This window comes from Sciurus vulgaris (assembly GCF_902686455.1).
Source record: "Sciurus vulgaris genome assembly, chromosome: 4".
NCBI lineage: Eukaryota > Metazoa > Chordata > Mammalia > Rodentia > Sciuridae > Sciurus > Sciurus vulgaris.
In genome coordinates, this window is record NC_136464.1 from 1,484,400 (window position 1) to 1,508,570 (window position 24,171).

Here is a 24,171-nt window from a genome sequence, read left to right on the forward strand (position 1 = left end):
CTGCTTGAATGGATAAATAGAGGATGGCTGGATGGCCAATGGATGGTGGACCACACTGCCCGGTCACCCTGGCAGTGAGAGATGAGCATGGTGACATGGCTGCCCATGCCCAGCCTCTGCGGGGCACTGGAGCACATGGGGAAGGCAGGATGCAGGATGGAGCCTGGTCACTGTGTGGTGCCCTCTGCCCCCCCTCGGGGCTTCTCTGAGCAAGAAGTAAACGTCTGCTGGCCAACTGCTGGGGTCTCATCACCCCTGTAGCAGTCGCGGCCACAGCGACGTGCGGGGACCCTGCCCTGAGCGCTGGGGCTTCAGGTGTGGCAGCAGTCCCTGTCCTGGGGTTTGCTCTGCTCAGCTCCGTTCTGCTGCCTGGTGTGACTTCTGCCCTTGCATCCAGGTCACCGCGGCTGCCTTGCAGGCTGCACCCTGCCTAGATGCAGGGTTCAAACAACCTGCCCCTGCCTCCTCCAGCCGGGGCTTGGGGTTCCTGTTCAAGGGCTCATGAGACTACAGGCCTGAGAACAGGGGCCTGTCCTGGAGCACTGCGGCCATGCCAGCTCAGGCGCCAGCCCGAGGCCCCTACCTCGAGCTCCAGGATCCTGAACTCCAGCAGCTCGTTCTGGTCCTTTGCGTCCTGGACTTCATGCTTCAACCGGGCTTCCTCTGTCTCCATTTGTTTTATCTGAAGAACAGAAGATGCCTAAGGTGGGAAGGGGTCCAGTCTCTCCCACTAGAGGGTACATGAGGTCAATTGCCTGGCTTTCTGGACCAGTGCTGGCTGTCCTAGAGATGGCTGACCTGCCCAGAGCCCAGCCCTGGAAACTCAGGGTGCAGGAGGTCCAAATGTTCAGTGCAGCCTAAGTCTGGTCTGTCCTGGTGATGCTCCGTCAGCCTCCACCACTTAGTTCAAAGGGCATGGGGTGTTGGGGCAGTGAATGGGAGCCGCAAACCTGCAGAAACAGCCCTGAGCAGAGATGGGGAGGGAGGTGCAGTGGAGAGCAAGGTGGCCCCAAGCCACTTCTGGAGTCCAGGCTAGACCAGAGCCTGGGAGCACACGAATGCCTGGGGGTGACCGGGGCCCCCAGCTGCCTGGCCATGCTCCAGGTTTGACACGGCTCATTAAGAGACTGCTGGAATGGAGCTGCAATGGAAGAACTGATGTGGAGGCCCTTGTTCAGTTGGCAGAGTGCTTGCCTAGCATGTGCCGGGTCCTGGATTCAATCCCCACACCACTGGAAAAAAAATACTGAGTCCTCATTCTAGCCACAAACGTAAACAAGGGGCACTGCAGCACACGTCATCAGCAGCTGCATGAGGGCAGGTGTCCACCACGGGCAGGTGAAGTGTCCTTCCCCCGGGATGGAACTGATCTGGCACTCAGGAGATGCCCAGGAGCACTGGTGTCCTGGGAGTGAACATGCTGAGTCGGGGGCTGGCCACTTCCGCCATGCAGCTGTGGTGCTGGGCAGCTGGCTGCAGTGAGGCACCTGTGGGCCAGGAACCTGACCTGTGCCCACCATGGCGAGAAAAGCACAAGTTCTACGTGTGCATGTGAGCACCCGTGTGTGCACAAAGGTGCTTACGTGTAAGTATGCATGTGAGCATTTGCACATGCATGCCAGTGTGTGAGTGTGCATATGTCCAGGTGTGTGTCTTTCTGGGTGTGCCTTGCTGGTGCATAGCGATGGCAGGGCCTCCCGAGCAAGCTGACAGATGCCCACAGTGGAAGGCCCTCGGTGCTGTGGACCCTCTAACTCAGCTCACTAAGGGGAGGCTGCGATTTCGAAGGCAGAAACCCTGGAATGCACGTCAGGCCTCCTCATCTGTGTGCACCTGGAGCAGGCCTGGTGGCCCCTGGCAGAAGCTCAGGCGCTGATGCTGCGTGCCACCTCTCCTGGCCCATTTTAGTCATTCTAATGAAGCCCGGCCCGGGTGAGGAGGAGCGACAGTATTCTTGGAGCAACAGCATCATCCAGGGGCCAAGGGAGCCCACAGTGGGGTCACTCCAGGAGTCACCTGGTCAGGCTGGAAACACAATCTCCCGCAAACAGAAACCCTGGGTCGGCTCGGGCTCTCAAAGGGGCTGTTCCTCAAGGACTGCGCAGCCTTCAGCATGAGCACTGCGGGGGCAGAGCTCCCTGGCGCGCTGCGGCTTCCAGCTCGGGTGGTGCTGCGGCTCCGCAGGGGCGGCTTTCACACAGTCTGGCCACCCCCAGCCCTGGAGCCCGTCAGGGAAGCAGGACAAATTGGGATGCTCTGCCGCCACAGGCTCCACCAGACCAGGAGAACAGGCCACGGCTCCTCCGTCAGGGACAAGGGGGAAACGCTGCTCCGGAAGATGCGCCTCCAGGGACCTCCGTGGGCAGCACAGGGCCGCAGCAGGGAAGCAACCTAGCTCGAGTGCTCGTTCATGCCCCCACTCCACCCACGCACGCACGCACGCACGCACGCGCACGCAGGGGGTCCTGCCAGACTCGCCCTGAGGCCGCACATACCTTCTCTACGAGCTCTTGATTTCTTCGATACAGGGCTTGCTTCTCTTCAATCCACTTTGTGTCCTTGAGAAGGAATGGAAAGGAAGACACGTGGACACGGCAGGAGGACATTGTAAAGCCACATTCCTGTCCCTCAGCACAATGAGAACCCAGTTGCTGGCATGGCCCCAAATGACAGTGGATGGCCTGGGGTGGGTGCAGGTCAGCCTTGGGTGTCAGGTGAACAGAGGCAGGTGCTGCACTGCTGCATTTCAGGACACTGGCAGTGCTGCAGGCCATCGCCCCGGGGTCCTCTTGTCTATCTGCGGTTAATGTGTCAAGGACCAAGGCCCTCCATGGGCAGATCGGGTAGGGGGTGCCCTGAGAAGCAAGTCCCAGCTCAGAGCGATCTCACAAGGTCCCCCTACTCCACCAGACAGCGTGCAGCCTCCTCTGGGGAGGCCCCCGGTTAGGGTGGAGAAGGCCACCCCTGGAGGGTTGGAGAGCTCACCTGCCCCTGTTCGGCCAGCGCCTTCTCCAGGTCCTCCACCCGGGCCTGTGCCCTCTGCATGTCTGCTTGGAGCTGCTCACGGGTCTGTAGAATGGGAGGAAAGACACATCAGACTTTCTCCAACGGCCAGGACAGACAACGGCTCCCGGGACGCAGGTCAGAGGACTCGCCCTTGGGAATGTCCCCTCTGGGGCGGTCTCCAGGAAGCGGGCAGCTGTGAGGCTGTGTGCAACCCAGGTTTCATGTGGACAACTGGGAGTACGTGAGGCAAGGCCCTGGCCCACAGGCGTGATGGCCCCGATGCCTAGCTCTGTCTGCTCACTGTTGGTGCCCAGGGCTGGCCAGATGGATGTGAGTCTCCCTGGGTGACACGGAGCCCTCAGAGAGGCTTCTGAGTGGATCTGCTACTGCCCCCGACAGTGCTGCTGCTCTCACACAGAGCCCTCTGCTGGCCCCTGGGATCACGGCCCCTTCTGCGCCTCCCTCACCCTACTGCCCCAAAACTGCCCTTTGATTTACAGGTCAGCGCCCTGAAATTCCTCCCAAGCACCAACGAGTTTCCAGCCAGGTTTAAACTGCTCTCCCTTGGGTTACTTGGGTCTCATGGTCCAAACCATGGGCATTTTACCCCATGGCCTGCCCATGCTCTGGGGCAGCTTCTGGGGAAATTGATGGCGGCCAGGCACAGAGATCCATCACCTCGTGAGGCCCACGGTAGGTTCCATGAGCTCCGTCCCTAGCCTTAGGACAATTCGAACAGAGACATTTTCCTTTCTCCTAGGAACATGCAAAAAATAAATCCAAAAAGTCCAAGAAGGAATGTTTGAAGTCCCCCTTTATGCAGATAAATGTCCTTTCTGATCTCTGCTTCTCAAGCCAGAGGTGGGAAAGGCAAGGGTGGACCCCTTTCCTGTCACTGCCCCTGGAGACCAGCAGAGGGCACTCATCAGCCCCTCCAGTCTTTACTGAATGTCATCGCCCCTGCTGAGTATGCCCAGGCAAGGTGGTCAGGAGGGACCCTGCTGCCCAGCAGGCTTGCCTGGCGAAGCGCAGGGCAGTGGAAGGCCAGTGTTTCAGCTCAAGCTTGTTGGATGAATGAGGAGTCTCAGCAACTTGAAGAAAACTGAGCCCCACGCTGTCCCTTCATCCCAGGGCCTCCCAGCCACAGACTCCCCAAGGCATCAGACAGGTTTGGGTGCAGGTGACTTCATCTCCATCCTGCAGGCCCATGTGCCTCAGTTACAGCCCCTGACAGGGACTCTTAAAGGACCCTCGCCCACATCTGTGCTGTCTCCACTCGGCCAGTCCCGTCCCCCGCCCAGGACGACCCAGCTACCAGATCCACAAACACTGATCGCTAGTGGCCTCAATGGGCATCACTCAATGGGCATCATCCCAACAACTGTGGGAGAGAAGGGGCTTGGCCCAAAAGTTTGGGCAGGTGAAGTGTCCCTGCCAAGGCCTCAGGGCTAAGTGGGAGGAGCCAAGTGGAGCCAAGCTTGGAGTAGAAGTCATTTAGACCTTAACTTCTCGCTCTGCGTCCAGTGTCCCTCCGACCTGCTCCTGCAGCAAGGCGTACGCTCGCTGCAGTGCCTGGTACTCCATGGTCAGCTGCCGGAACCTCAGCTCCGTCTCCTCCTTGGCCAGGCCCTGGAGAGGAGCAGGGGCACCACGTGCACCCAGAGAGAGAGCGTTAGCCTCAGCCCCCAGCACCACCCCAGCCAGGTGCCTGCTCCTCCAGGGAGGAAGAATGGAGGGGTCTCCGGCAGCACGGGGGGATGACTCTGGGCACCCAGGACTGTTGGGAGAAAGGCTTTCCTGGGTAGACCGTGGGGCCAGTGGCACTGAAGCCAGGGCAAGCCTCAGGTTGGCCAGGGGCCTTGCTGGGTCTCCTACTTGCCAGCCAGTCTGCCCTGAGCAGCAGATCCTCCCTTATTGACCAGGTCTGCACATGGCCCTGCTCTGCAGGTGTGTGTCTGGAAGTGTGCTGTGTTTTGGGGGAGGGCCCCAGGGCCCCAGGTCACACATCTCCTCTCAGGGCTGCCCACCCCAGGTCTGCCACCCTGGCCAGTCCACAGCAACCTGCACCCAGGCTTCCTCCTGCAGGCGCCCCCCAGGAAGACACCTGCTGCCCCACAGAGAAGACAGGAGCAGGCCTGTCTTCCTTCTGTCCTTCCTTCTGCCCTTCCTTCCTTCTTCCCTTCCTTCTTCCCTTCCTCCCTCCCTCCCTCCCTCTTTCTGTTTTCTCTCTCTCTCTCTCTCTCTCTCTCTCTCTCTCTCTCTCTCTCTTTGGAGCAGGTGTTTCTATTATAGACTTGAATAAGTCCCAGTGGACCCCAGGGTTGGCAGGGTGACCATATCCAGAAGTGACCGAGCCCAGAAACCCTGCCCTCCCCCCCCTCCCACGGCCCTCCCAGGCCTTCCAGCCAAGGTCTGCTACGACGACTTGGTTTTCTAGCAGGCTCATGGCCTTTGGGCCATCCTCCAGTATCTGCCAGGGAAGGCCCCCATGGCCTTGACCAGGTTCACTACCCCCTATCCACAGCCACAGGGGCTGGGCCAGTCAGATGAGCACTGTCTTCTGGCCCTGGGGCTGAGACAGCTGCTGGACTTCAGGGTAGCCATCTGTTGTGGTTTGGAGGTGAGGTGTCCCCCAAAAGCTCACATGTGAGACAGTGCAGGAAGGTTCAGAGGAGAAATGGTTGAACTGCATCAGTCTCAGCCAATCGGTGAGTTCATCCCGGATGGGATAATTGAAGTGGTGGGGTGGCTGGAGGAGGTGGGAATTGGGCGTGGCTTTGGGGATACATTTTATATCTGGAGGGTGGAGTCTCTCTCTGCTTCCTGATGATGTGAGCTGCTTCCCTCTGCCATGCTCTTCTGCCATGATGTTCTGCCTCACCTCAAGCCCCGGAGCTAGCCTTCTATGGACTAAGACCTCTGAAGCCATGAGCCCTCAAGTAAACCTTTCCTCCTCTATAATTGTGCTGGTCAGATCATTTAGTCACAGCAGCGAAACAGTCGACTAAGACACCATTCCTGTAGGCTGGGCTGTCAGGAGCACCTGGCTATTTTTACCAGAAAGAAAGCTCTTCACAGTGTCTCTCAGGCCCTGATGAGGGCCTGGCATGGGGGTGACCACCCTGCTAGCTAGTGCAGGCCCTCCTGGGAAGCCCTCTTTGGGAGGGGCTCAAGATCAAGGATGGGAAGAAGTACCACTGGGCACTGGTGACAGCAGGAGTGACCCTCAGCACCCAGGTAGCCAACAAAGCACAGGTTCCTCACTGCACAAAAGCATGGGCTACCGGGGCTAGACCAGGAGTCCTACCAAGAGAGCAGGCCTGGCACTGGATCCCACCCCAAATCACCCAGTCTCATGCCCCGCCTGCCTCAGCGTCTTCTGAGGGCAGACAAGTCCAGAAGCTGCTGTGGGAGACTCGCGTTACCTCCTCTAGGTCATCGTCGGGAGTGCACGGGGTCTGGTCCGTCCTGTCAGTTTGATAAGAGATGGAAGAGCCGTCGGACTCCAAGGAAGCTTCTTCATCGTATCCAAAGAAGGTCTCCACAACCACTGGCTTCTGATCAAAATGCAAGGCGTTGGTGCAAACCCAGACCAGGGCATGGCCAACAGCCCCAGGCCTCCTCCTGCCCCCTCTTCCTGTTGCCCAGCTGTCCACCCACCACATGACACCACCACTCCCATCTCTGTCCATGACCACCCTTGAGGGAGCTAAGTTGCTGGACTGGGTGTGAGTGCTCCATCTTGGTCCACCCGGAGTGGGACGGGCAGAGTGTGGAGTGGGAAATGGCCTGGAGTCTGACCAACATGCAGCTCCTGAACTTGACCTCTAGTATGCCAACCTAATAGCCAATAGCAAGCACTTGCCCTGATGTGTGGTGCCCTTTCCAGTCAAGCATTTCTGATGTATTTTTATAAATATCAGTCAAGACAAATGGGATGTATACAGACAAAAGTGGGCCCTCCACCAGCTAGTTGGAGAGCTCAACCAAGTGTCCCCTACTCCTGGCCTTCAGAAGAACCCGTAGGTTTTCTCATCCAGGTTTTAGATACTATGAACTCCAAAAGCCACCTCCTCTCAGCCACATGCAGGGACCCTGCCTTCCTCGGCTGTCCTTGTCAATGTAAATGGTCCCAGTGGCCTCCAGGTCTCTGCTGAGTCCTCTGCCAGACCTTCCAGGAAAGCTCCTCCTTGGGCCCCGGACCATCAGCCACCCCAAGGACCATGGTGGCTGTTCCCTCCCAGACACCTGCGTCCTCTGGCTTTAGCTGAGCAGGGCTGTGCTAGTCTCCTCTCCCCTTGACCAGCCACCCTCTCCAGCTGAGTGGCCACCTGACATTTGCTGGGATGAGTCCTGACCTCTCTAAGAAAAGTCGATCCTGTGCCCCCATCTTTTCCAGGTTTTTTCTCCGCTGAAATATCCAGAATATGGACAAGCTTGATAGGCACAAACTTGAGGTTCTCTTGTTTCATTCCAGCCCCAAGTCACTGCTGGTCCTTGGATGTCCATCCCCTCCCTGACTGCCTGACACTCCACCTCACTCCTCCTTGGTCTGGCAGCCTCCTGGATCCTCCTCCTGCTGACATACCCTGCCAGTGCCACAGGAACATCTTTGCTGAAACCTTCCTGTTCCAGCTCATTGCTGGTTGGTAACTACCAGAGCTGGAGTCCTCTGGCCTGACTTAGGTCCTGTCATCCAGGCCCTTTCTGCTGACTTCCCCAGTTTTCCCTCCTCTCCTCTCACAGAGGCACCAAGACAGCAGGGGCAGCAGGTGGGGCCTCTGGACAATTCTGGAGCATCCTGGGGTGATCTGGGAGAGAGGCTAGAAGCCTCCTCCCTCCTTGGGCCTTTCCAGGGCCAGGGAAGCCAGGTCTGTGGCTGAGGAACACTGAATGGCCCATGGAGGGACCCCAGGGTGTTTAAAAACAACACATGGTCACATTTCAGAGAAAGATGAAGATATGTGAGGTCCTCCAAGAATTTATTCAAAAGCTCAATAAAAATCATAGGCATATCAAGAAGGATCAGACTCCAGACAAGCTCCCCCAGTCTTCAAATTTCCTAGGGATGCAGGTGGTGTGGGGCTCATGGGCAGCTGTGGATGCAGCCTGCACCAGCTGCCTGGGGCTGTTTAAAGCTCAGGCAGGCCCAGGAGGGGTGCGTGGCCGCCTGAGGGTGCAGGCCAGCTGTCCCCAGAGCTGTGTGCCCTATGCAGACATGGGTTCAAGCTCCTGTTACAGGCAGTGAGGACACTGGGGTGGGGGGCTGAGATGTCGAACTGAGCCCTGTGCACAGACTGGGCACATGCTGACCTTGTGAACTGACCAAATTGCAGTTTCTGGAACCAGATTCACCAGCTTCTGCCAAAGCTGTGAAATCAGCCATGTCCTGAGCTGCCCAGAGCCTAGCCAATACCCATTCATCTTACCAACTGCTTGCACTGTCAGAATGCCAACCCCAAGGGGTGGGTCACAACCCCAGCAGCTGGGGCACAGGATGGGCACCCCTGCAAGCCCCCAGTGCACTTCCAAGGTGCTTGACCCTGATGTCCCTGGAGTGCGGCCCTGGCAGCCCCACACGCACATGATTCTTTTTTCTGGGCCAGGTGGGTCTGATGTCAGGCCACAAGCAGAGTATTGATTTATCCTATTTGGATATTTCTGAGTGACAGTTTGGGGAAGGAATAGAATTATTTTCTTTTCGCCTCTGAAGAAGGGCTCCCTCCCAAGAGGCTTTTAGGACATGAGTCTCACGTGCCCGCTGGTGGCCTCCTTTACCTTGGGGAGCTTTGCCATTTTCTTTCTCTGCTTCCGATACCGTAAAAGCTTATCACGCTCCTGCAAAAACCAGTTGGAGAGGTTTTTTAGGTAGGTGCACAGCTCCACGAGCTTCCTGAACTGCCCACGTCATCTTTTGGGACGTGATCTCAACATGGTGACTGTTTCTGGGATGTAAATGCAGGGTATGTGTGCAGAAGGCTGTGGTGGCCCATTTAGGTGGGCTCTGCACTCGGGCATCCCCAGGACCCTCAGCTTGCATGGTAGGGGCCGTGGTGGGGGATGGGAAGAGCTGGGGTGTCCCAGGGCCCCTCCCACTCGGCAGGAAGCCCATCCTAGTGACTACATAGCACCTCTGTGTGGACCGAAAGACAGCTTCAGCCTAGAAAGGGTCCATGGACAGTTGCACAGGACTGGGGGTCCAAGTAGGAGAATCACAGCTTGGTACTTACTAGCACGCTCTTCACGTAGCCAGCAGTCTCCAGGGTCTAGGGAAGGAAAATGGCAGGTTACAGGACTGGCAGTGACCATCTGGCTTCTGCAGAGCCCTGCGGAGCCTGGGGTGGCCCCCGACCCTGCAGTACCCTAGCTGCATGCCTCAGAGTTCTCAGGGTCCCTTGCCTGGAGGGGAAGGTTCTGCCCCAGCTGTCCTTCCTCCCTGCCTAAGCCAGTCCCAGAGGCTCCCTGAGCCTTTGAGCATTGTAGCCTCCATTCAAGGCAGCCGAGACTTTCACCCACCTGGCAGCTGGAGGAAGACCTTTTGGAAATTGTGCTAAGGTACATTTATTTGTAACTGACCAAGATTTCAAGCTTTTCCTATTCCCCCATAAATTATTATTGTCACTTGCACTGATGAGCATTTGTAATTGAATGAGAAAAGGACTCAGATCTTAGGCAGGGCCAGGGAAGACTGTCTTGGGGAGACCAGACCCCGCAGCCTATGGGGGCAGAGCAACTTTCCATCTTGGGACTTTGGAGATGGACTTAGGCATTGCACAGGACAGGCAGTGACCAAGGCAGCTCGCTGGGAATGGTCTCAGCATGGAGTCCACCAGAGCCCAGGAGAGGCAGAGTGGGCCCCAAATCAGAGTAAGTGGAGCGTTTCCTGCAGCACTGTTTGCACACCTGTGCTGGGGCAAAGGAAGCCCAGGAGAGAGCAGGAGGAGGGCTGCATGATGGTCCCCAAAAGACACGTCCACAGCCTCATCCCCACAAACTGGGCATGGGAACTGATTTGGAAATAATGTCTTTGCAGGTGTGATTAAGTTAAAGATGCTAAGATGAGCTCATCCTGGATTAGGGTGGCCCACCCAACCCAAAGTTCCTGTAGGAGGCAAAAGAGGAGCCTATTCCAACAGAAGAGGAGGGGCCGCGAGAAGACACAGGCGGAGGCTGGAGTGAGGTGGCCACCGGCCAAGGAAGTTCAGGGACCCCAGAGGCTACCAAAGGGAAAGAGCAGGCCCTCCCCAGGCCCCTGGAAGGTGCCAGCCCTGCCCACACCTCGACTGGGCTGGTGGCCTCCAGAATTGGGAGAGCGAATTGTGTGGCCTTGTGCTGTGACGCCACCGAGGCTTGTTCCTGACAGAGGTGGGGCCTTGAACCCTGAGCTCCAGGGTGCTGAGGAGCCCCAGGCACAGAGGCCTACCGAGGGAGGGTCACCGGGACCAGCGACTATGTGGGGGATTCAGCCAGGGGAGGCCCCACAGCTCCGGCCAGCCTGGGAGCAGGGTGGGCAGGGTGTGGTCACCTTGGAGAGCTCATCGATGAGGTTCTGCTGCTCCACAATCTGTAGCTTCAGGAAGTCGATCTCCCTCTCATCTTGACTTTGATCGAGGTCATTTAGGGAGCTGGGTCTCCGGATAATCCCGGCTCTCTGCCTCTGTAACACCAAGCGGGCCACGTCCCATGTGGTGGGCTCACCTGCACAAGCAGATCCTGGGGGCCCTCAGCTGCAGGCAGGGCCTCTCTGCTCAGCCTTGGAACAGTCAGTTACAGAGCCCAGGGGAAACTGAGGCCGCGTCCTGGCTGGTCTCTTCAGTGAGTCAGGCACCTATGCTCAGACCCCCGGCCAACGGGAAAGCCCGCTGCAGCCTGGGTGAGAGTGCCATGCCAGCTGCACACTACCTCCCCCAAAACTGCCGTTACTGGGCTCTAGGCTCGAAAGACTCTCTATGGGGAGGGGACAAAAGTCAACCCTGCTCCTTTCCCTGGGTCCCCCTGATTACTCTCTGGTTGACTCACTCTGTGGCCTCTGGGGCCCTCAGGGCCAGAGGGACTCAGACATCACTAACCTCCCCCATCTGCAGGAGTGGGCCCCCTTCCTGGGCTCACTGCTCTGGGTCAGGCCTGCTCCTCCTGTCCCTCTCTGCAGCCAGGAAACCAGGCCCTCTTGCTACCTTTGCCTGGGATTTTCAGAGTTGAGAGCTTGCTTACCAAGCATTTGGTGTCAGATATGGACAGAGGAGACCTGGTGGCTTCCTGCAGGCACCACACTCCTTCCTGTGGCTGGTCCTCACCTGAGGCCCCTCTCCTCTTGGCGGGCTTACTTGCCCAGGAACACTCAAGGACCTGCCGTGAGCGCAGGCTCCAGTGCCTGGCCGGCTCCACTGCCTCTTTAGGCCACGGAGCAGAGCAAGGGTTGCCAGTGGCCAGCACAGACACCCCTGTGACCTAGCGGGCCTTACCATCTCTATGTTTTCCTGGGTGACAAATTTCAGCTTGCTTTCTATTCTCCGTAAAGTGTGAGACAAGTCTTCATTTTTCCGAGTAAGGCGTTTGTTTTTATCCAACAATGGCTTGTACTGACTTTCTGCTTCCCTTAAACGCTTTAACTGCAAGAGAAGTTAATTATGGAACGTGATGTTTTAAGTAACAGAGGACAGGACTCCACACAGTTAGCAAGATGTCCAGTTTGACTGAATGACATGACTGCCCACCATGGTTGTCCCTTTGTGTCCAGGGGGCGTGGTTCCAGGACACACAGAAAACCCTGAATCCACAGGTGCAGAGCCCCTGGTAGAAAGCAGCAGTGTCTGCAGTCCCCACGCCCCTCCTCCTGCCTACTCCGACTCCTCTCAGACGGCTCATGAAACCTAATGCAGAGCAGACGCTGCGAAAGTAGTTGTCACATGGTCCTGTCCATGGCACAGCCAGGAGGAAGGCCTGCACCTGTCCAGTGCAGAGCTGACTTAAGACCCTTGAGAACCTGTGGGTGCAGAAGCTATAAGCCCAGAGGCCAACTGTACTTGCAAAGAGGAAAGTTCCCAGGCCCTGGGGAGAGAGCCGGCTGGCAGCTGCCTTCCGCCCACCCCACGCCCTGGTGAGCCAAGCACTTGGGGCGAGTCCTGTGCACTGCAGACAGGGATAAAGCTGAAGCCAGCAGCCTGGGCCGAGGCTCTGCTTGCTCACGAGAGCTGTGGTCAACCCCAGCACTCAGGCCCTCCGCGCAGCTCACACGCCCTCTGAGCTGAAGGTATTTGGAACCCTCAATGACTAATGGTGACGGCGACAGCTGACACAGTGTCCTCTCTCACACCCCAGATCATGCACAGAGTCCAGGGCCCTTCTGCCCCAGGACAGAGCAGGGATCTGCCAACCAGCATGCGGGAGCAAATGTGGAATAGGCCAAGGAGTCCAGAGGCAAGGCCAGCCTGTGGCCATCATGTCCCCTTTCCACAGGGAGTGTGGAAGTGGACTCCGGCTCTTCCCACTCTGCAGCCATGATCCCATGAGGCCCAGGGACACCCCTGCCCTGGCACTGACCAGCTCATTCCTCTCTTCCGACAGCAGGGCGTTGCGATCCTCCAGTTTACGGATGATAGCACTTAACTCCGCGATTTTGAGCTGGAAGCGCCGGGCATCCTTCTCATCCAACTGCTGTTCCTAAAACAAAGATCAACTGCAAACCACTGTCCCCAGACACGTATAGCCTTCATGGAGCACAGCCCCGTGGACGTCACGACCTCCTGCGCTTCCACACAGCCGCTGGAGGGCGGGTGTAAGCCAAGCACTGCGAACCGTGTGAGGGAGCAGACTGAAGCAGAATGTCTGGGGTATGCAGATGTGGAGGGCGAGGGCAGGGACATGCGTGCGGGGGGACAGCTGCATGCTTTCCTCGGCCACTGCCCGGCTGCACCTTCAGAAGGGGTCTCTGCCTGCAAGGTGGACAGTCACGTTCCCAGGGTGGGCACAGGAAAAGACGCCTGTTGCAGACTTTGAAAAGTCACTTTCCCAAGGAGTGTGTTCCCTCAGTCCCTGTCTAGAAGGTCACTTTTGAAACCACTGGAACTTCATTAGAGAATCAGTGAAAACCTTTGGCTGTGGTTTTGGGATCTCTCTGGAGCAGGAAGGGCTGACTCTGATCAGTTAGACTGCAATGCCCCCACAATGCCAGTCTCTATTCTTGCAATGTCACTGTCCCAGGGCTGGCCTGACTCTAACAGTTTTGTCCTTGAATCAAATAAATATGTCCCCAGCGAGACACTGGTTTGAGTTCCTCAGTCAATGGGTGCAGGAGAGGCTAGGGACCAAAGAGCCAGGGGGGCCACATGGAAGGTCCATGGAGTAAGACCCCCCAGGATATTGCAGGTCACCATGGAGGAATCTGAATGAGGGGTGGCAATGAGAAGGTGGGCAGCTTGCAGTCCAGGCATCTGCTGGTGGACCGTGCAGGTGGGCATTAGCAGCCCAAGGAGGAACAGAAAGTGTCATGGTCACACGAAAAGCACGTGAGAGGATGGCTGGTGATGAGTGCGAGATCGGGCACGCCAGGCACGTGGAGAGCGGGAGCCAGAAGCCTGTGTGCATGGGGCAGAAGCAGCACATGCTCAGAGTGCCTCGTCTCCGAGGGCGGGAGCCAGCACCAGCAGAGTTGGTACTTTGGGATCCTTGGCAACCTGGGGCCTGGGAGGGGACAAGCCAATGCACCTGCCGTGTTGGAGAGGAGGGAAGGGGACAAGCTTCCAGTCCTCCTGGCCAGAGCTGGATGAGCTGAGGGCCCCAGGGGCAGGAGAGTTGGCTGGACCTGGGCTCTGGACTCCCCAGGGAGCCCCGCAGGGCCGTGTGTCTGTACTTGGTTTTGGCCAGGGTGAGGCCCAGGGGTGCTTACAGGGCTTCCCGAGTGGTCTGAGGCGTCTCCTGCACCGCTTGCATAAGGAAGTTCCCGTCTGGGGCTGCCTGGGTGCCGCTCAGCCTCTTTGGCCTGGGAAAGCTGCTCATCTAGAGCCTCTTTCTGGAGCTGCAGTCTCTGGGCATGCCCGGCTTGGACCCCTAACTCTCTCTCCAGCACGAAGACTGCTCTGTCTTTAAATTTTATCTCCTCCATCTACAAGGAGAACAGAACACAATCACACACGCAGACAGGACACAGATCTGCAGTTACTATAGAAACAGGCAGATTGGCATTGGAAGGGGTCCCCACAGCAGCAGCCCTGCCAGCATTTTGGGCTCTGAGACCAGAAACAAAAGTGGACCATCCTGGACACAAGTTGGTGCCCCACAACCCAGGCTGATGCACACACCCCTCTGGGGTCTCCTGGGATCAGCCAGCTCACCCTAGGCTGCCCTGGCCTCTGTGCACCCCTGTACTGCCAGCCAGGTCACCCAGCAAGACTCCCCATCCCCAGCTGTCCTGTGTAACCACAGGGACAGGCACCACCTGGCAGGGTTAAGGGGAGCTGCCTCCTGCCCCTGCTTCCTCCTATGCTTCAGGCAGAGCAGGGTTATGCCCCGGCTCACACACCTGCCAGCAGGAGGGTATGGTGGGCAGGATTCGTCTTTAGAACAGGGAGAGGGTATTTAGAAAGACTCTGACTCAAAACCAAACAAGAAAGGGGTTGGGATGTGGCTCAATAGCTAAGCCCCCTGGGTTAAGTCCCCGATACCAAATGAAAAAGATCAGGGAGAGGGTGGGCTTGGTAAGTAGGAGCCCTGGCTTGAAAGCTCTCAGGCAGCTGCCCGCAGAACTCGCTCCCCATCCCAGAGGGGCCACAGGTGGGGAGGGCTGGGTGGCACGCAGGAGGCCCTGGCCCTCCTGGCTGCAGCAACGGAGCAGGTGTGCTCACCACTGTTTTCAGGCGAAGCTGCGTTTCCTGCTGATCCTGCTGACAGCTGAGGCTCGGGTGGGTGGGGCACCTGGCTAGCAGGTCTGATGCGCCCAGGGACCATGTGCTGTGAGGTGTTGCAGTTCCCACCTGCCCTAAGGAGCAGCAAGAAACCCTTCTGGACACGGCCAACAGCTGACCCTGAGGCTCTCACCTGGGCTGCCTCAGGAACAGGCTTGACCAAGGTGGAAGGTGGGACTAGGGATAGATGGCACTAGATTTGTAAGACATGTCTTGGGTTTACAACATCTTCAAGTGACTGAGCAGAGCAGAATGTCTTGCTGGGTCAGCCACCTGCTGAAGTCTCTTGGAAACAGACGAGGCATCTCGTTGGCCCAGAGCACAAATTCACAGGCAAGCCGTGAGCAGAACAGAGGAAGAGGGGCCTTAACTGCCAAATTCCCATTTCCTGGAGCATGTAGCAGTGCTGGAGGAGGCAGCACGGGAAGCAGGGAAACAGGCCGGTGGAAAGGACACCTTATGAAGGAGCGGCTGTGCCCTGTGCCCTGTGCCCTGGCACCCACACACCAGCGTTTACAAACGCTGCCTTTTCCCACCCAGAAACGGGACAGGAGCACCCCCGCAACATCCTGCCTGAGAGGTGAGGGAGGCAGAGGACCTGCCTGCCAGGTCATCAGGCAGCAAGGCAGGTGGCCACCATTAGGACGCTCCAAGATGACCTGTTTTCGTAAGCAGAGAGAGAGGGCTCCACTTGCCAGATACAAATGTACACCCCAAAGCCAGGCAGACCCCAATTCCCCTCCTCCAGCCATCCCCACCACTTCAGTTACCACTCAGTTAACCCTATCAGGGGATGAATTAATTCACTGATTGGGTCAAGACTCTCCCAGCCCAAGCATTTCTTCTGTGACTCCTCTTGTATTGTCTCACACCTGAGCTTTTGGGGGATACCACATCTAAACCATAGCATGCCCCATCAAGGAATGAGGGACAGCCCTGTCTCATAGGCACAGGACGCTTACCAGGGATCAGTGACATGCTTCAGAGGGGTTTCACAAACCACAGTTCTCAAGCCAAGACACCTCAGCCCTGAGCATGTGTACCTACATCTTCTACTCCTGTTATGTCAGGACCGAAGGCCTCCAGGGAGGGTGTGCTTCTGCAGGACACCTGGCCCAGCCCAATTCAGATGCTCCGTGGAGCCAGTGGGCCCCTTGCTCACAGAGGGCTTCTTCCAACCCAGTGACATGTCCAGACACGGGTACCAACACCCGTGCCCAGCTAGGCCCAGGGAGCTGTGGCGATAGCCTGAGATCGGGGGCCTGATGCCTACATGCATGGATGTCTTCCTGCAAGGGGATGACCCAGTGTCCATCAGCACAGGCTGGGGCTCTGACATGCTGGCTCTGGTGTGCTGAGCTGCAGCTGCCCCTTCCCTCCTACAGGTTGTGGAGTCCAGTGGGCAGTGCCCAGTCCCCTGCCCCATCCACACCCATGCAAAGAGCCCCCACCCACGAGCCCAGGACCAAGGGCTCCCAGGACATAGACCTCCCAGCTGAAACTGGGGAGCCCTGGTGAACCAGATGAGGTAGTCACCCTGTCACCACTGTCTTGCCTAGATGCTACAGGAGTTCCAGATCATCCTGTGTCCTCTCCTGCCCGGTCCAACCTGTCTCCTGCCAGAGTCGGCTTTACAAGATCAGAGCTCCTTGCTCATGAAAGAAACACCTCCCAGGATAAGAAAATGACTCAAAATCAGGACTGAGTCTGCTGATTGCCATCTGAGCTGCCTCTGCCACCCCAGCACCCCGCGCTGTCTCTCCCTCCCAGGTGCAGGGGCATCCAGAAACCAGGAGAGGTCCCTTGTGATGGCAGGTCCCCAGGGAAGGGTGTGCAGGAGGCTGCTGAGGGGAGGACGGTCCTTGTCCAGGACCTGAGTCACCACCCTCCCCTCCCCTCCCAGCCCAGAGGATGCAGAACACTGCTTCCTAGCAGTCACTCTGAACAGTGCAGCATCAGAGTCACCTGGGCCCTGTGGGCAGCAGATCCCTGGCCATACCCCTGGGCCTGTGCACGGTGGCTCCCTGGACATACCCCTGGGCCTGTGCACGGTAGCTCCCTGGACATACCCCTGGGCCTGTGCACGGTGGCTCCCTGGACATATCCCTGGGCCTGTGCACGGTGGATCCCTGGCCATACCCGTGGGCCTGTGCATGGTGGCTCCCTGGACATACCCGTGGGCCTGTGCATGGTGGCTCCCTGGCCATACCCCTGGGCCTGTGCACGGTGGCTCCCTAGCCATACCCCTGGGCCTGTGGACAGTGGTTCACTGGACATCCCCCACGTACAGAACTAGAGCCTGTAGCTGGGGCCTGAGGGCTGCCCCTCACGAGCTCCTGCTGAGGGTGAGGCCACTGACGTGGTGCAGCCACGCCCTGCATGCTGCACCCCTGCACACCTGTGCCCCTCCGTGCCCATTCAGCACTTGCCTCTCAAGACACATCACCACCCCAGCTGAGGCTTCGCCCCACCTGGGCTGACCAAACTGACCATGCTTCGGTGCTACCAGCAGAGTCCCCCTCAGCCCACACCTAGTGTCCTTAGAAGAGGATGGGAGTCTGGTCCCCAAAGCCCTCCTGGCCCAGGCAGTGGGCCCTCACCTTCTTCTTCAGAGGGATCTGCGTCTCAGGGGACCCTCCCTGCCTACGAGCTCTCCACAGGTCGCCTGGACACATACATGAGACTCACGCTTTAAAGAAGGCTGTCGCTCACCAGCAGGTGTGTCGGGGATGAGGAAGAACACAGTGTGTCTATCAAGTGGGGCTCATTTTCCCAAAGGAAGGGTCCAGGAAGAGCCTGATGAAATGACAAGAGCAGGGATGAGCTTGTCACCCAGCTGAGAATAGGAGGGGACATGGGAAAGATAGAATCTGGTACTATCCAAGGTGTGGCCCACAAAGCAGGGGCCAAGAGGGGCTGGCTGGACAGACTCAGGTGAAGGGGCCAGAATAAACAGGTGCTGCAGCCTCGTGCATTCCCAGACGGGGTCTGAAGTTGGTATAAAGAGAAGAACATGCCACTTGAGGCCAAGTCGAGGAGCCCAAGTCCTCAACATCCCAGAGACGCACCACGATCTGCTGCATGTCTGAGAATCAGTTCCTGGGGATTTGTGTTGTGAAGAGTATGCTGAAGCCCCATGACCTGGGGCAGTCTGCTAACATGATGAGGATAGTGGCTCCCAAACCTGGTCTCACACCGGAATCACCCCAGAAGCACTCGGAAAGCACTGATGCTCAGAAAATTCTGGTTCCAGACATGATGGAGTCATTGGCACTAAACTCACCCTTGCACAACAAGCCCCTCTAGGAGTCAATAAAATACACCACACAGGGCAGGATGCAGAGGCAAGAAAAGCCAAGGAGGAGAGCCCCACCCTCCCTGGATTCCCCTCAGCCTCTCTCCTGGGACACAGAGCCAAGCAGAAAAGAGGAGCTTCTTGGGGGAGGAAACCAAGATCAGTTGCGGGACAGCTGGGACCTGTGAAGTAGGTCCTGGAGGCCAGGAGGTGGCAGGAAAGGAGCTCCAACAGCTGACCCACGATCGACTCTTAAGCTCTGCATGTGTGCGACCTCATGAAAACACTTTCTGAGAATCTGCAGAGTGAGCAGAATGTGAGGGGTTGCACAGTGCTGGGGAGACTTGAGTCAAGCCCAGACAGAACCGAAGACCTTGGTGAGCACACTGGGCATGCCACAGAAGTGCAGCTCGGACTCCGTGGGGAAGGACTGCATTTCCAACAGGGCCCTGTAACGGCTGAGCATTCACCTGGCAGGTCAGGGACCCCAGCCCCAACCGCACACCGTTCACAAAAGCTGATGCAGATGGATCACAGAACCGAACCTGGAGAAAAGAACAGCACCGTGCCCAGAGGACAACACAGGAGTAGCTTCCTGACCTTGGGTGAGCAGAGGGTTTCTAAACAGGGTGCAGGTAGCACTTGGGCAGAATCGGCCAGCAGGACCTTCTCCAGGTTAAGAGGCATTGGTCAGTCGCAGGCCGCGTGCACTCGGCAGAGACCTTGGGCCACAGAGAGGCTCTTAGGTTCCCACTCAGAAACGGCCGGCTTGTGGACAAAAGCCTGACGGAGCAGGAGGGCGCTGTGCTCTTCTTCCTGTCTTGGGGACCAGCAGCAGAGCTGAGCCTGCAAGACCCGGAGTGACAGGAAAGCCTGCCCGCTGGAGGCAGGTGGAGGCTGTCCACCCTGGGAACCTCGAGTCCTCCCTGCTGGGCACGTGCCTACCTACCTATAGCCCAGCAGGCCCCCTTGGCCATAGGAGGCAAGGGAGCACCTGTGGCCACCTGAGGACAGCAGGAGCAATCCACAGCCCAAACAGGCCCAGGTCAAGCGCCCCTCGCGGAGGAACGCGTGGACACAAGACCCTGCACATGCTGGGAAGGGTGGCTCCAGGCTCCGGAGCAGGCAAGGGCAGGCCAGGCCGGACGGCAGGGAGGGCCCTGATGCTGTGCTCCATGGTGGCCAGGCAGGCGATCACTGCCAAAGCTCCCCAGTGCCCCTTAAGATTCCTGTCCTCGGCTTCCACAGACAGCACCATCTAATCCTGCTGCCTAGGCCTCGCCCTCTGGAATTCAGACTCCAGCTGTCTGCAGCACAGGAGCATGGAGACTTCCAAAAGCTCTGGATTTTCCCAAGTGTGTCCCAGGCAGGTGCCTCATCGGACACGGGGGGCCTGGCACTAGTAGACGGGTACTCCTTAGGGGGGCCTTAACCTGGGACCCTCCTGACCTAGCACAGCTCAGGACACCTGATTCAGCAAAGTTGCTCTCCAGGAGCGAATGAACCAGCCAGGAGTCCAGTGGGGGCTTGGATTTGCCGTCAGAGGTCTGGAGCATCACTGGAGGCGTCACCCAGGAGACACTGGGACTCAGACAGCTGCTGCAGCTGCATCTAGAGGCACCATTTTTTAGAAGGAACTCATGCCAGGCTCTGCCTGGTCCCCTGGGACAGGGAGGACCTCCGCACATTACTGGTCACTTGCCTGAGGCAAATCTCCCCACAGCCTGGGAAGGCAAGGACAGCTACCCCACCCCCAGCAACCTTGGAAGAGCTGGCCTCATCTGCACAGCTAGCTCTTTTTCTGGGTGAAATCATGTCTGCGTTCCACATCAGCCAGCTGTCTCATGCACTGGGAGGAGGGTAGCACTGTAAATCATGGATTTTTATGAGAGAGGAAATTGCTTTCTGCCTGTAATTCTTTATAGAATTTTTAACAACAGCCTGCTGAACTGCAGCAAAGGCATGGAGTGTGCTGTGATCGTGTGCCCAGCCACCCCAGGTTCAGGGACAACACTGCACAAATGCATGTGTCCCCAGCGCAGCCCTGTCCTCACTGTCACCGGCCAGAAGCTCCGGGGGGTGGGGTGGGGATGTGAGTGGTCACCCTGCCAGAGCTCACGGAAGACTCTGAGGGTAGCGGGCCAGCGCCTGCAGGTGTGCAGTCTCTTGCTCCCTGGGTTTCACGCTGACGCTCTCATTCATTGAGTAGGACAGGAATCAGACCAGGAGCTTCTGTACAATCAAGGGGGCTGTGCAGTTCAAGCCCCAGGTCCCAAGAATGGCAGGTCCTGGGCCACGCCAGGGAGGCTGTGACCCCAGGGCTGTGTCCCGAAACCCAGTCCAGGGCATTCCACTTCTCCCAGGGACGAAGAAGCAGCTCTGACCAGCTCCTGGACCTGTGTTCACACACTGCGACTAGGGCCCAACACCAGATGACCCAGGAGGGGACCATGTCAGATTGCAAAAGGCTGCAGGGCCTTTGCTCCCTTGAGGGCTGATGGAGTCCTGACCCGTGAGACGGCTGGGCCTTGATCCACACCAGGAGGGTGCCCGCTGGGCTCGGGTCCAGCCTGAGCTGCAGAAGCAGGGAGGGTGACGTCTTACCTGGCCTTGTAAAGAACTAAAATGGTGGCATCCCAGCAGCCAGGGCCTCCCTGGAAGGAGACCAAGGAGCCCAGGGCTGCCCTGTGCCGGGCCTTGCTGGGCGCACAGACTCTTCATGGCCCAGGTGAGCTGGGGCAGTGGCCGGCATGGGACCTGGGGCACCTTCCTCTGACTGCAGCTCCCTGCCAGGGCCCAGGGGTCCTTCCCCTGGGTAAAGTCCTGGCCAGCCCAGTGCACCCAGCCCTGCTGGCTCTGCTCTAGAGCCAGGCCCACCCTCAGTCCCGTCCCCAGGGTCGGGCCGCCTTCCCGCCACGCTTTCTGTACTGCCCTGCTTCAACTCCTGCCCCGCAGCCTCCATCCCAGACTTCTCCAGAAGTCCCTGCCAGGTCCCTGCCGCCTGTCCCCAGGCCATTCCCCCTGCCAAAGGGGCCGCACCCAGCAAAGCTCTTCCAAGCCCTCTGCCTCACTCACTGGACCTCAGGAGCCTCTGCCCAGTGGGGCCTGGGGTGTGGCCCTAAATTTACACTCAGGTTTCAGAGGCCAGAGTGTCCTCTCACAAACTGGAGGCTGAACAAGAAGACCTAAGAGGTTCCGAGGCCCTCATCAGCTGAGGATTGTCCTGAGCCATGGGCCTGCCGCCCAGCTGCTAGGCTTGGGGTGACACTACCTGGCTCGTGGTGACGCTGGCTGGACCTACAGTGACACTGGCTGGACTTGGGGGTGACTGGACTCGTTACTGACTCTGGATCCAGAGTGGCTGGATGTGGCTAACTGGCTTTGCCCTGGCTGCTGGTGATCCTGAAGCTCCTCATCTTCCAGATCGTTTCTAGCACTTTCTTTGGGCTTTTCATTATTTCATTTAAATCCAACAGAACAAAATTAAACAAAAGTTTTGACATGCCTTCATTATATATTTATATAGGAGTCGTGAATATACCTCAATTAAAATTCATCCTTGAACTGCCTATTACAGAAATTCCAATAGTTTGCTTAGTTTTGGTTCCAGGGACTGAACTCAGAGGTGCTTAACCACAGGTGTGCTGAGTCACTCCCCAGCCTTTTTTCTTTCCCCACTTAGAGACAGGGTCTTGCTAAGTTGCTTTGGGCCTTGCTAAGTTGCTGAGGCTGGTTTGAACTTGCCATTCTCCTGCCTCAACCTCCTGAGCCACTGGGAGTACAGGCATGTGCCACCATGCCTGGCCTCCAGTAGCTGTTATTTGGGAAGTTTGTATGGGAGTCTAAAGGGCCAAGAGGAAGCAGGGTCCTCCTGAAGCAGAAGAGCACAGTGGGAGGACCACTGGCTGCTCTGGGAACGAGGGCGTCTGACAGAGCTGGAGCCAGTGGGCCGCAGAGAGCTGGTGGTGGACCCTGGAGAGACACCTGTGCAAGAGCACTAGCAGAGGACCCGGGGCGCTGGGGAGGCGCCCGCTTCAGGAAGGGCTGCTAGGACGACTTTGTCATCCACGTGAGGGACGCCCAGGGGTGGGAGAAAGACGCCACAGAAGACAACGCCGTGCAGCCTTGGAGAGGCGTGACTCCAGAAAAAAAATCATCTCTCAAGACACGGCAGGCACCAATCCTGAGGGAAAAGACCAACACACCGGGTGACTTGGAATCTAAAACTTCAGGTCCCAAAACGTCGTCATTAAGAATGTGAAGAGAGAACGCAGAGGTGCCCGTGTGTTTATGTGAATTTCAGGGTGGGTTGTCCAGGCCTGCCAGAGACTCTTGGGGCTTTTGATAAGTACCTGTTTGAACTTTGAATTAACCTCGGTGAGCTTCCAGAGGAAGCCAGCAGAACCCCAGGCAAGCAGGCAGGGACAGAGCCGAAGGAAACTCCCTAAATTTAGGCCAGGTAGCCACTGGCCTCAGAAGTAGGAGGGACAGCACACCAGGGGCCAGAGAGGAAGGCCAGACACTTGCCCTGCAGAGAGCAGACGTTTCTGACGGACACACGGACACACGATGGCGAAGATAAAAGGGAAAAGTCAGAGACTAGAAGGCAAAGCCGAGGGCTTTCCTGGAAGCAGAACAAAAGCCAGGTTGGAGAGAAAGGCAGGAAAGTCAGAGTGTGAATTCAAAGGCCAACAGCTGAGTGGCGGAGCCATGGGGAGGACTGGGCAGGAGCCCACGCCTGCCCGGCTGCTCTGCCACGGAGGCTTACTTTAAAATGGATATTCTTTTCATTCTCCTTCCAAATTACTAAGTGAATTTCAACCCCGCCCCCCAGGGCACACCTCTAATGCAGCCTCTGAATCCCCTTTAAAAACTCTGTTCCCCTGATGAGCAGAGTCACAGCCTCTGGGACTGTCCCATGTCTCTCCTCTGCTGGCCAAGCAATAAAACTTCTTTTGCCTTTTTCTCAAAACCGGGTCCTTGGTATTGGACTGGCATTCAGGGCAAGGACCAAGGTTTTGGCAACAGGACCAAGGGGAAATAATGGTCTAGAAAATGACACAGGTTTTCGCAGCTGCACGTTTACCAGAGGGCTTCCAACCTCCCAGGGCTACCAGCGGGTGAGCACCATGCCATTGCCCTGGCTGCGCACACCAGGGCTCAGGAGACTGGCTCCCATCTTTGCACTCCCAGGGAGCCCTATAGGACACGTCCACCAACAGAGAAGTGGACCGAGCAGAGGGGAGGACGTGGGACTCTGCTGGAGGGAGAAGGAGTGGGCCTCAGGCAGGCCTGAAAGGTCTGGAGGGCAGCTGGCTGGTGGTCAGAGGGGAAGAGCCATGGGGACAGGAGACGGTGTCTGGGGTGACCCCAGAGAGGCAGCACAAGGATTTCCCCATGGTCTTTACTGTACTGAGAGATTTCTCTCCCATTGGGAATTCTGGGGTGGATTAGTGACGTGGGCACAGAAAACGAAGCAATTGAAAGATTAACTCCAGGGCAGCCAGCAGGCAGAGGCAACGAGGCCCAACTGCGGGTCTCGGGGGCCTTGGAGGCTGGCCCTCCCACGGGGTCAAAGGGGAGAGGGTCCAGTGCTGGGTGACAGGTTCCCTTTCTACCCTGGGTCTGCTCTCCACCCACTGCCGGGCTCTGGGCCTGGAGGGCTGGTCTGTGCTGCAGAACGGCACCCAAGGGCCCACATTGGCCGCTGGCTGGCTTTGGGATGGGAGGCAGGGAAACCAGAGCAGGGTGGTCCCTGGCTGGGCTGGAAGTTGGCAATGGTTGAGGACCATTTCCTGCCACCACCTTCCTGTCCTGAGCCCCCACCTTCCTCCATGGCCAGCCCACCTGGTCCTGTCCCACAGCCCATGCCTTTGGGGACTGCCCTTCTCTAACTCTCCTGAGGGGCCTCTTTAGGGTGCACCATGGGTTCCTGTCCAGACATGGCCAACATCACTGGGCAGCCATGAG

General features: G+C 57.8%; 1 protein-coding gene across 27 annotated transcripts in view; it reads right to left on the reverse strand.

The window, feature by feature from the left end:
* JAKMIP3 (Janus kinase and microtubule interacting protein 3) overlaps positions 1-24,171 on the reverse strand; it is an 86,161-nt gene that overhangs the window by 9,271 nt on the left and 52,719 nt on the right. For 8 of the 27 annotated variants that reach the window (XM_079137742.1, XM_079137746.1, XM_079137722.1 and 5 more), the window contains exons 4-14: positions 13,892-14,107; positions 12,547-12,666; positions 11,469-11,615; positions 10,532-10,663; positions 9,237-9,272; positions 8,785-8,844; positions 6,432-6,563; positions 4,507-4,635; positions 2,986-3,069; positions 2,496-2,558; positions 584-682 (exon numbers count right to left, since the gene is read on the reverse strand). In XM_079137742.1, coding sequence (XP_078993868.1) covers positions 584-682; positions 2,496-2,558; positions 2,986-3,069; positions 4,507-4,635; positions 6,432-6,563; positions 8,785-8,844; positions 9,237-9,272; positions 10,532-10,663; positions 11,469-11,615; positions 12,547-12,666; positions 13,892-14,107 — 1,218 coding nt within the window. The remainder of the gene's footprint in view (positions 1-583; positions 683-2,495; positions 2,559-2,985; positions 3,070-4,506; positions 4,636-6,431; positions 6,564-8,784; positions 8,845-9,236; positions 9,273-10,531; positions 10,664-11,468; positions 11,616-12,546; positions 12,667-13,891; positions 14,108-24,171) is intronic. The other 19 variants (XM_079137724.1, XM_079137723.1, XM_079137741.1 and 16 more) reach the window with 9 other exon arrangements.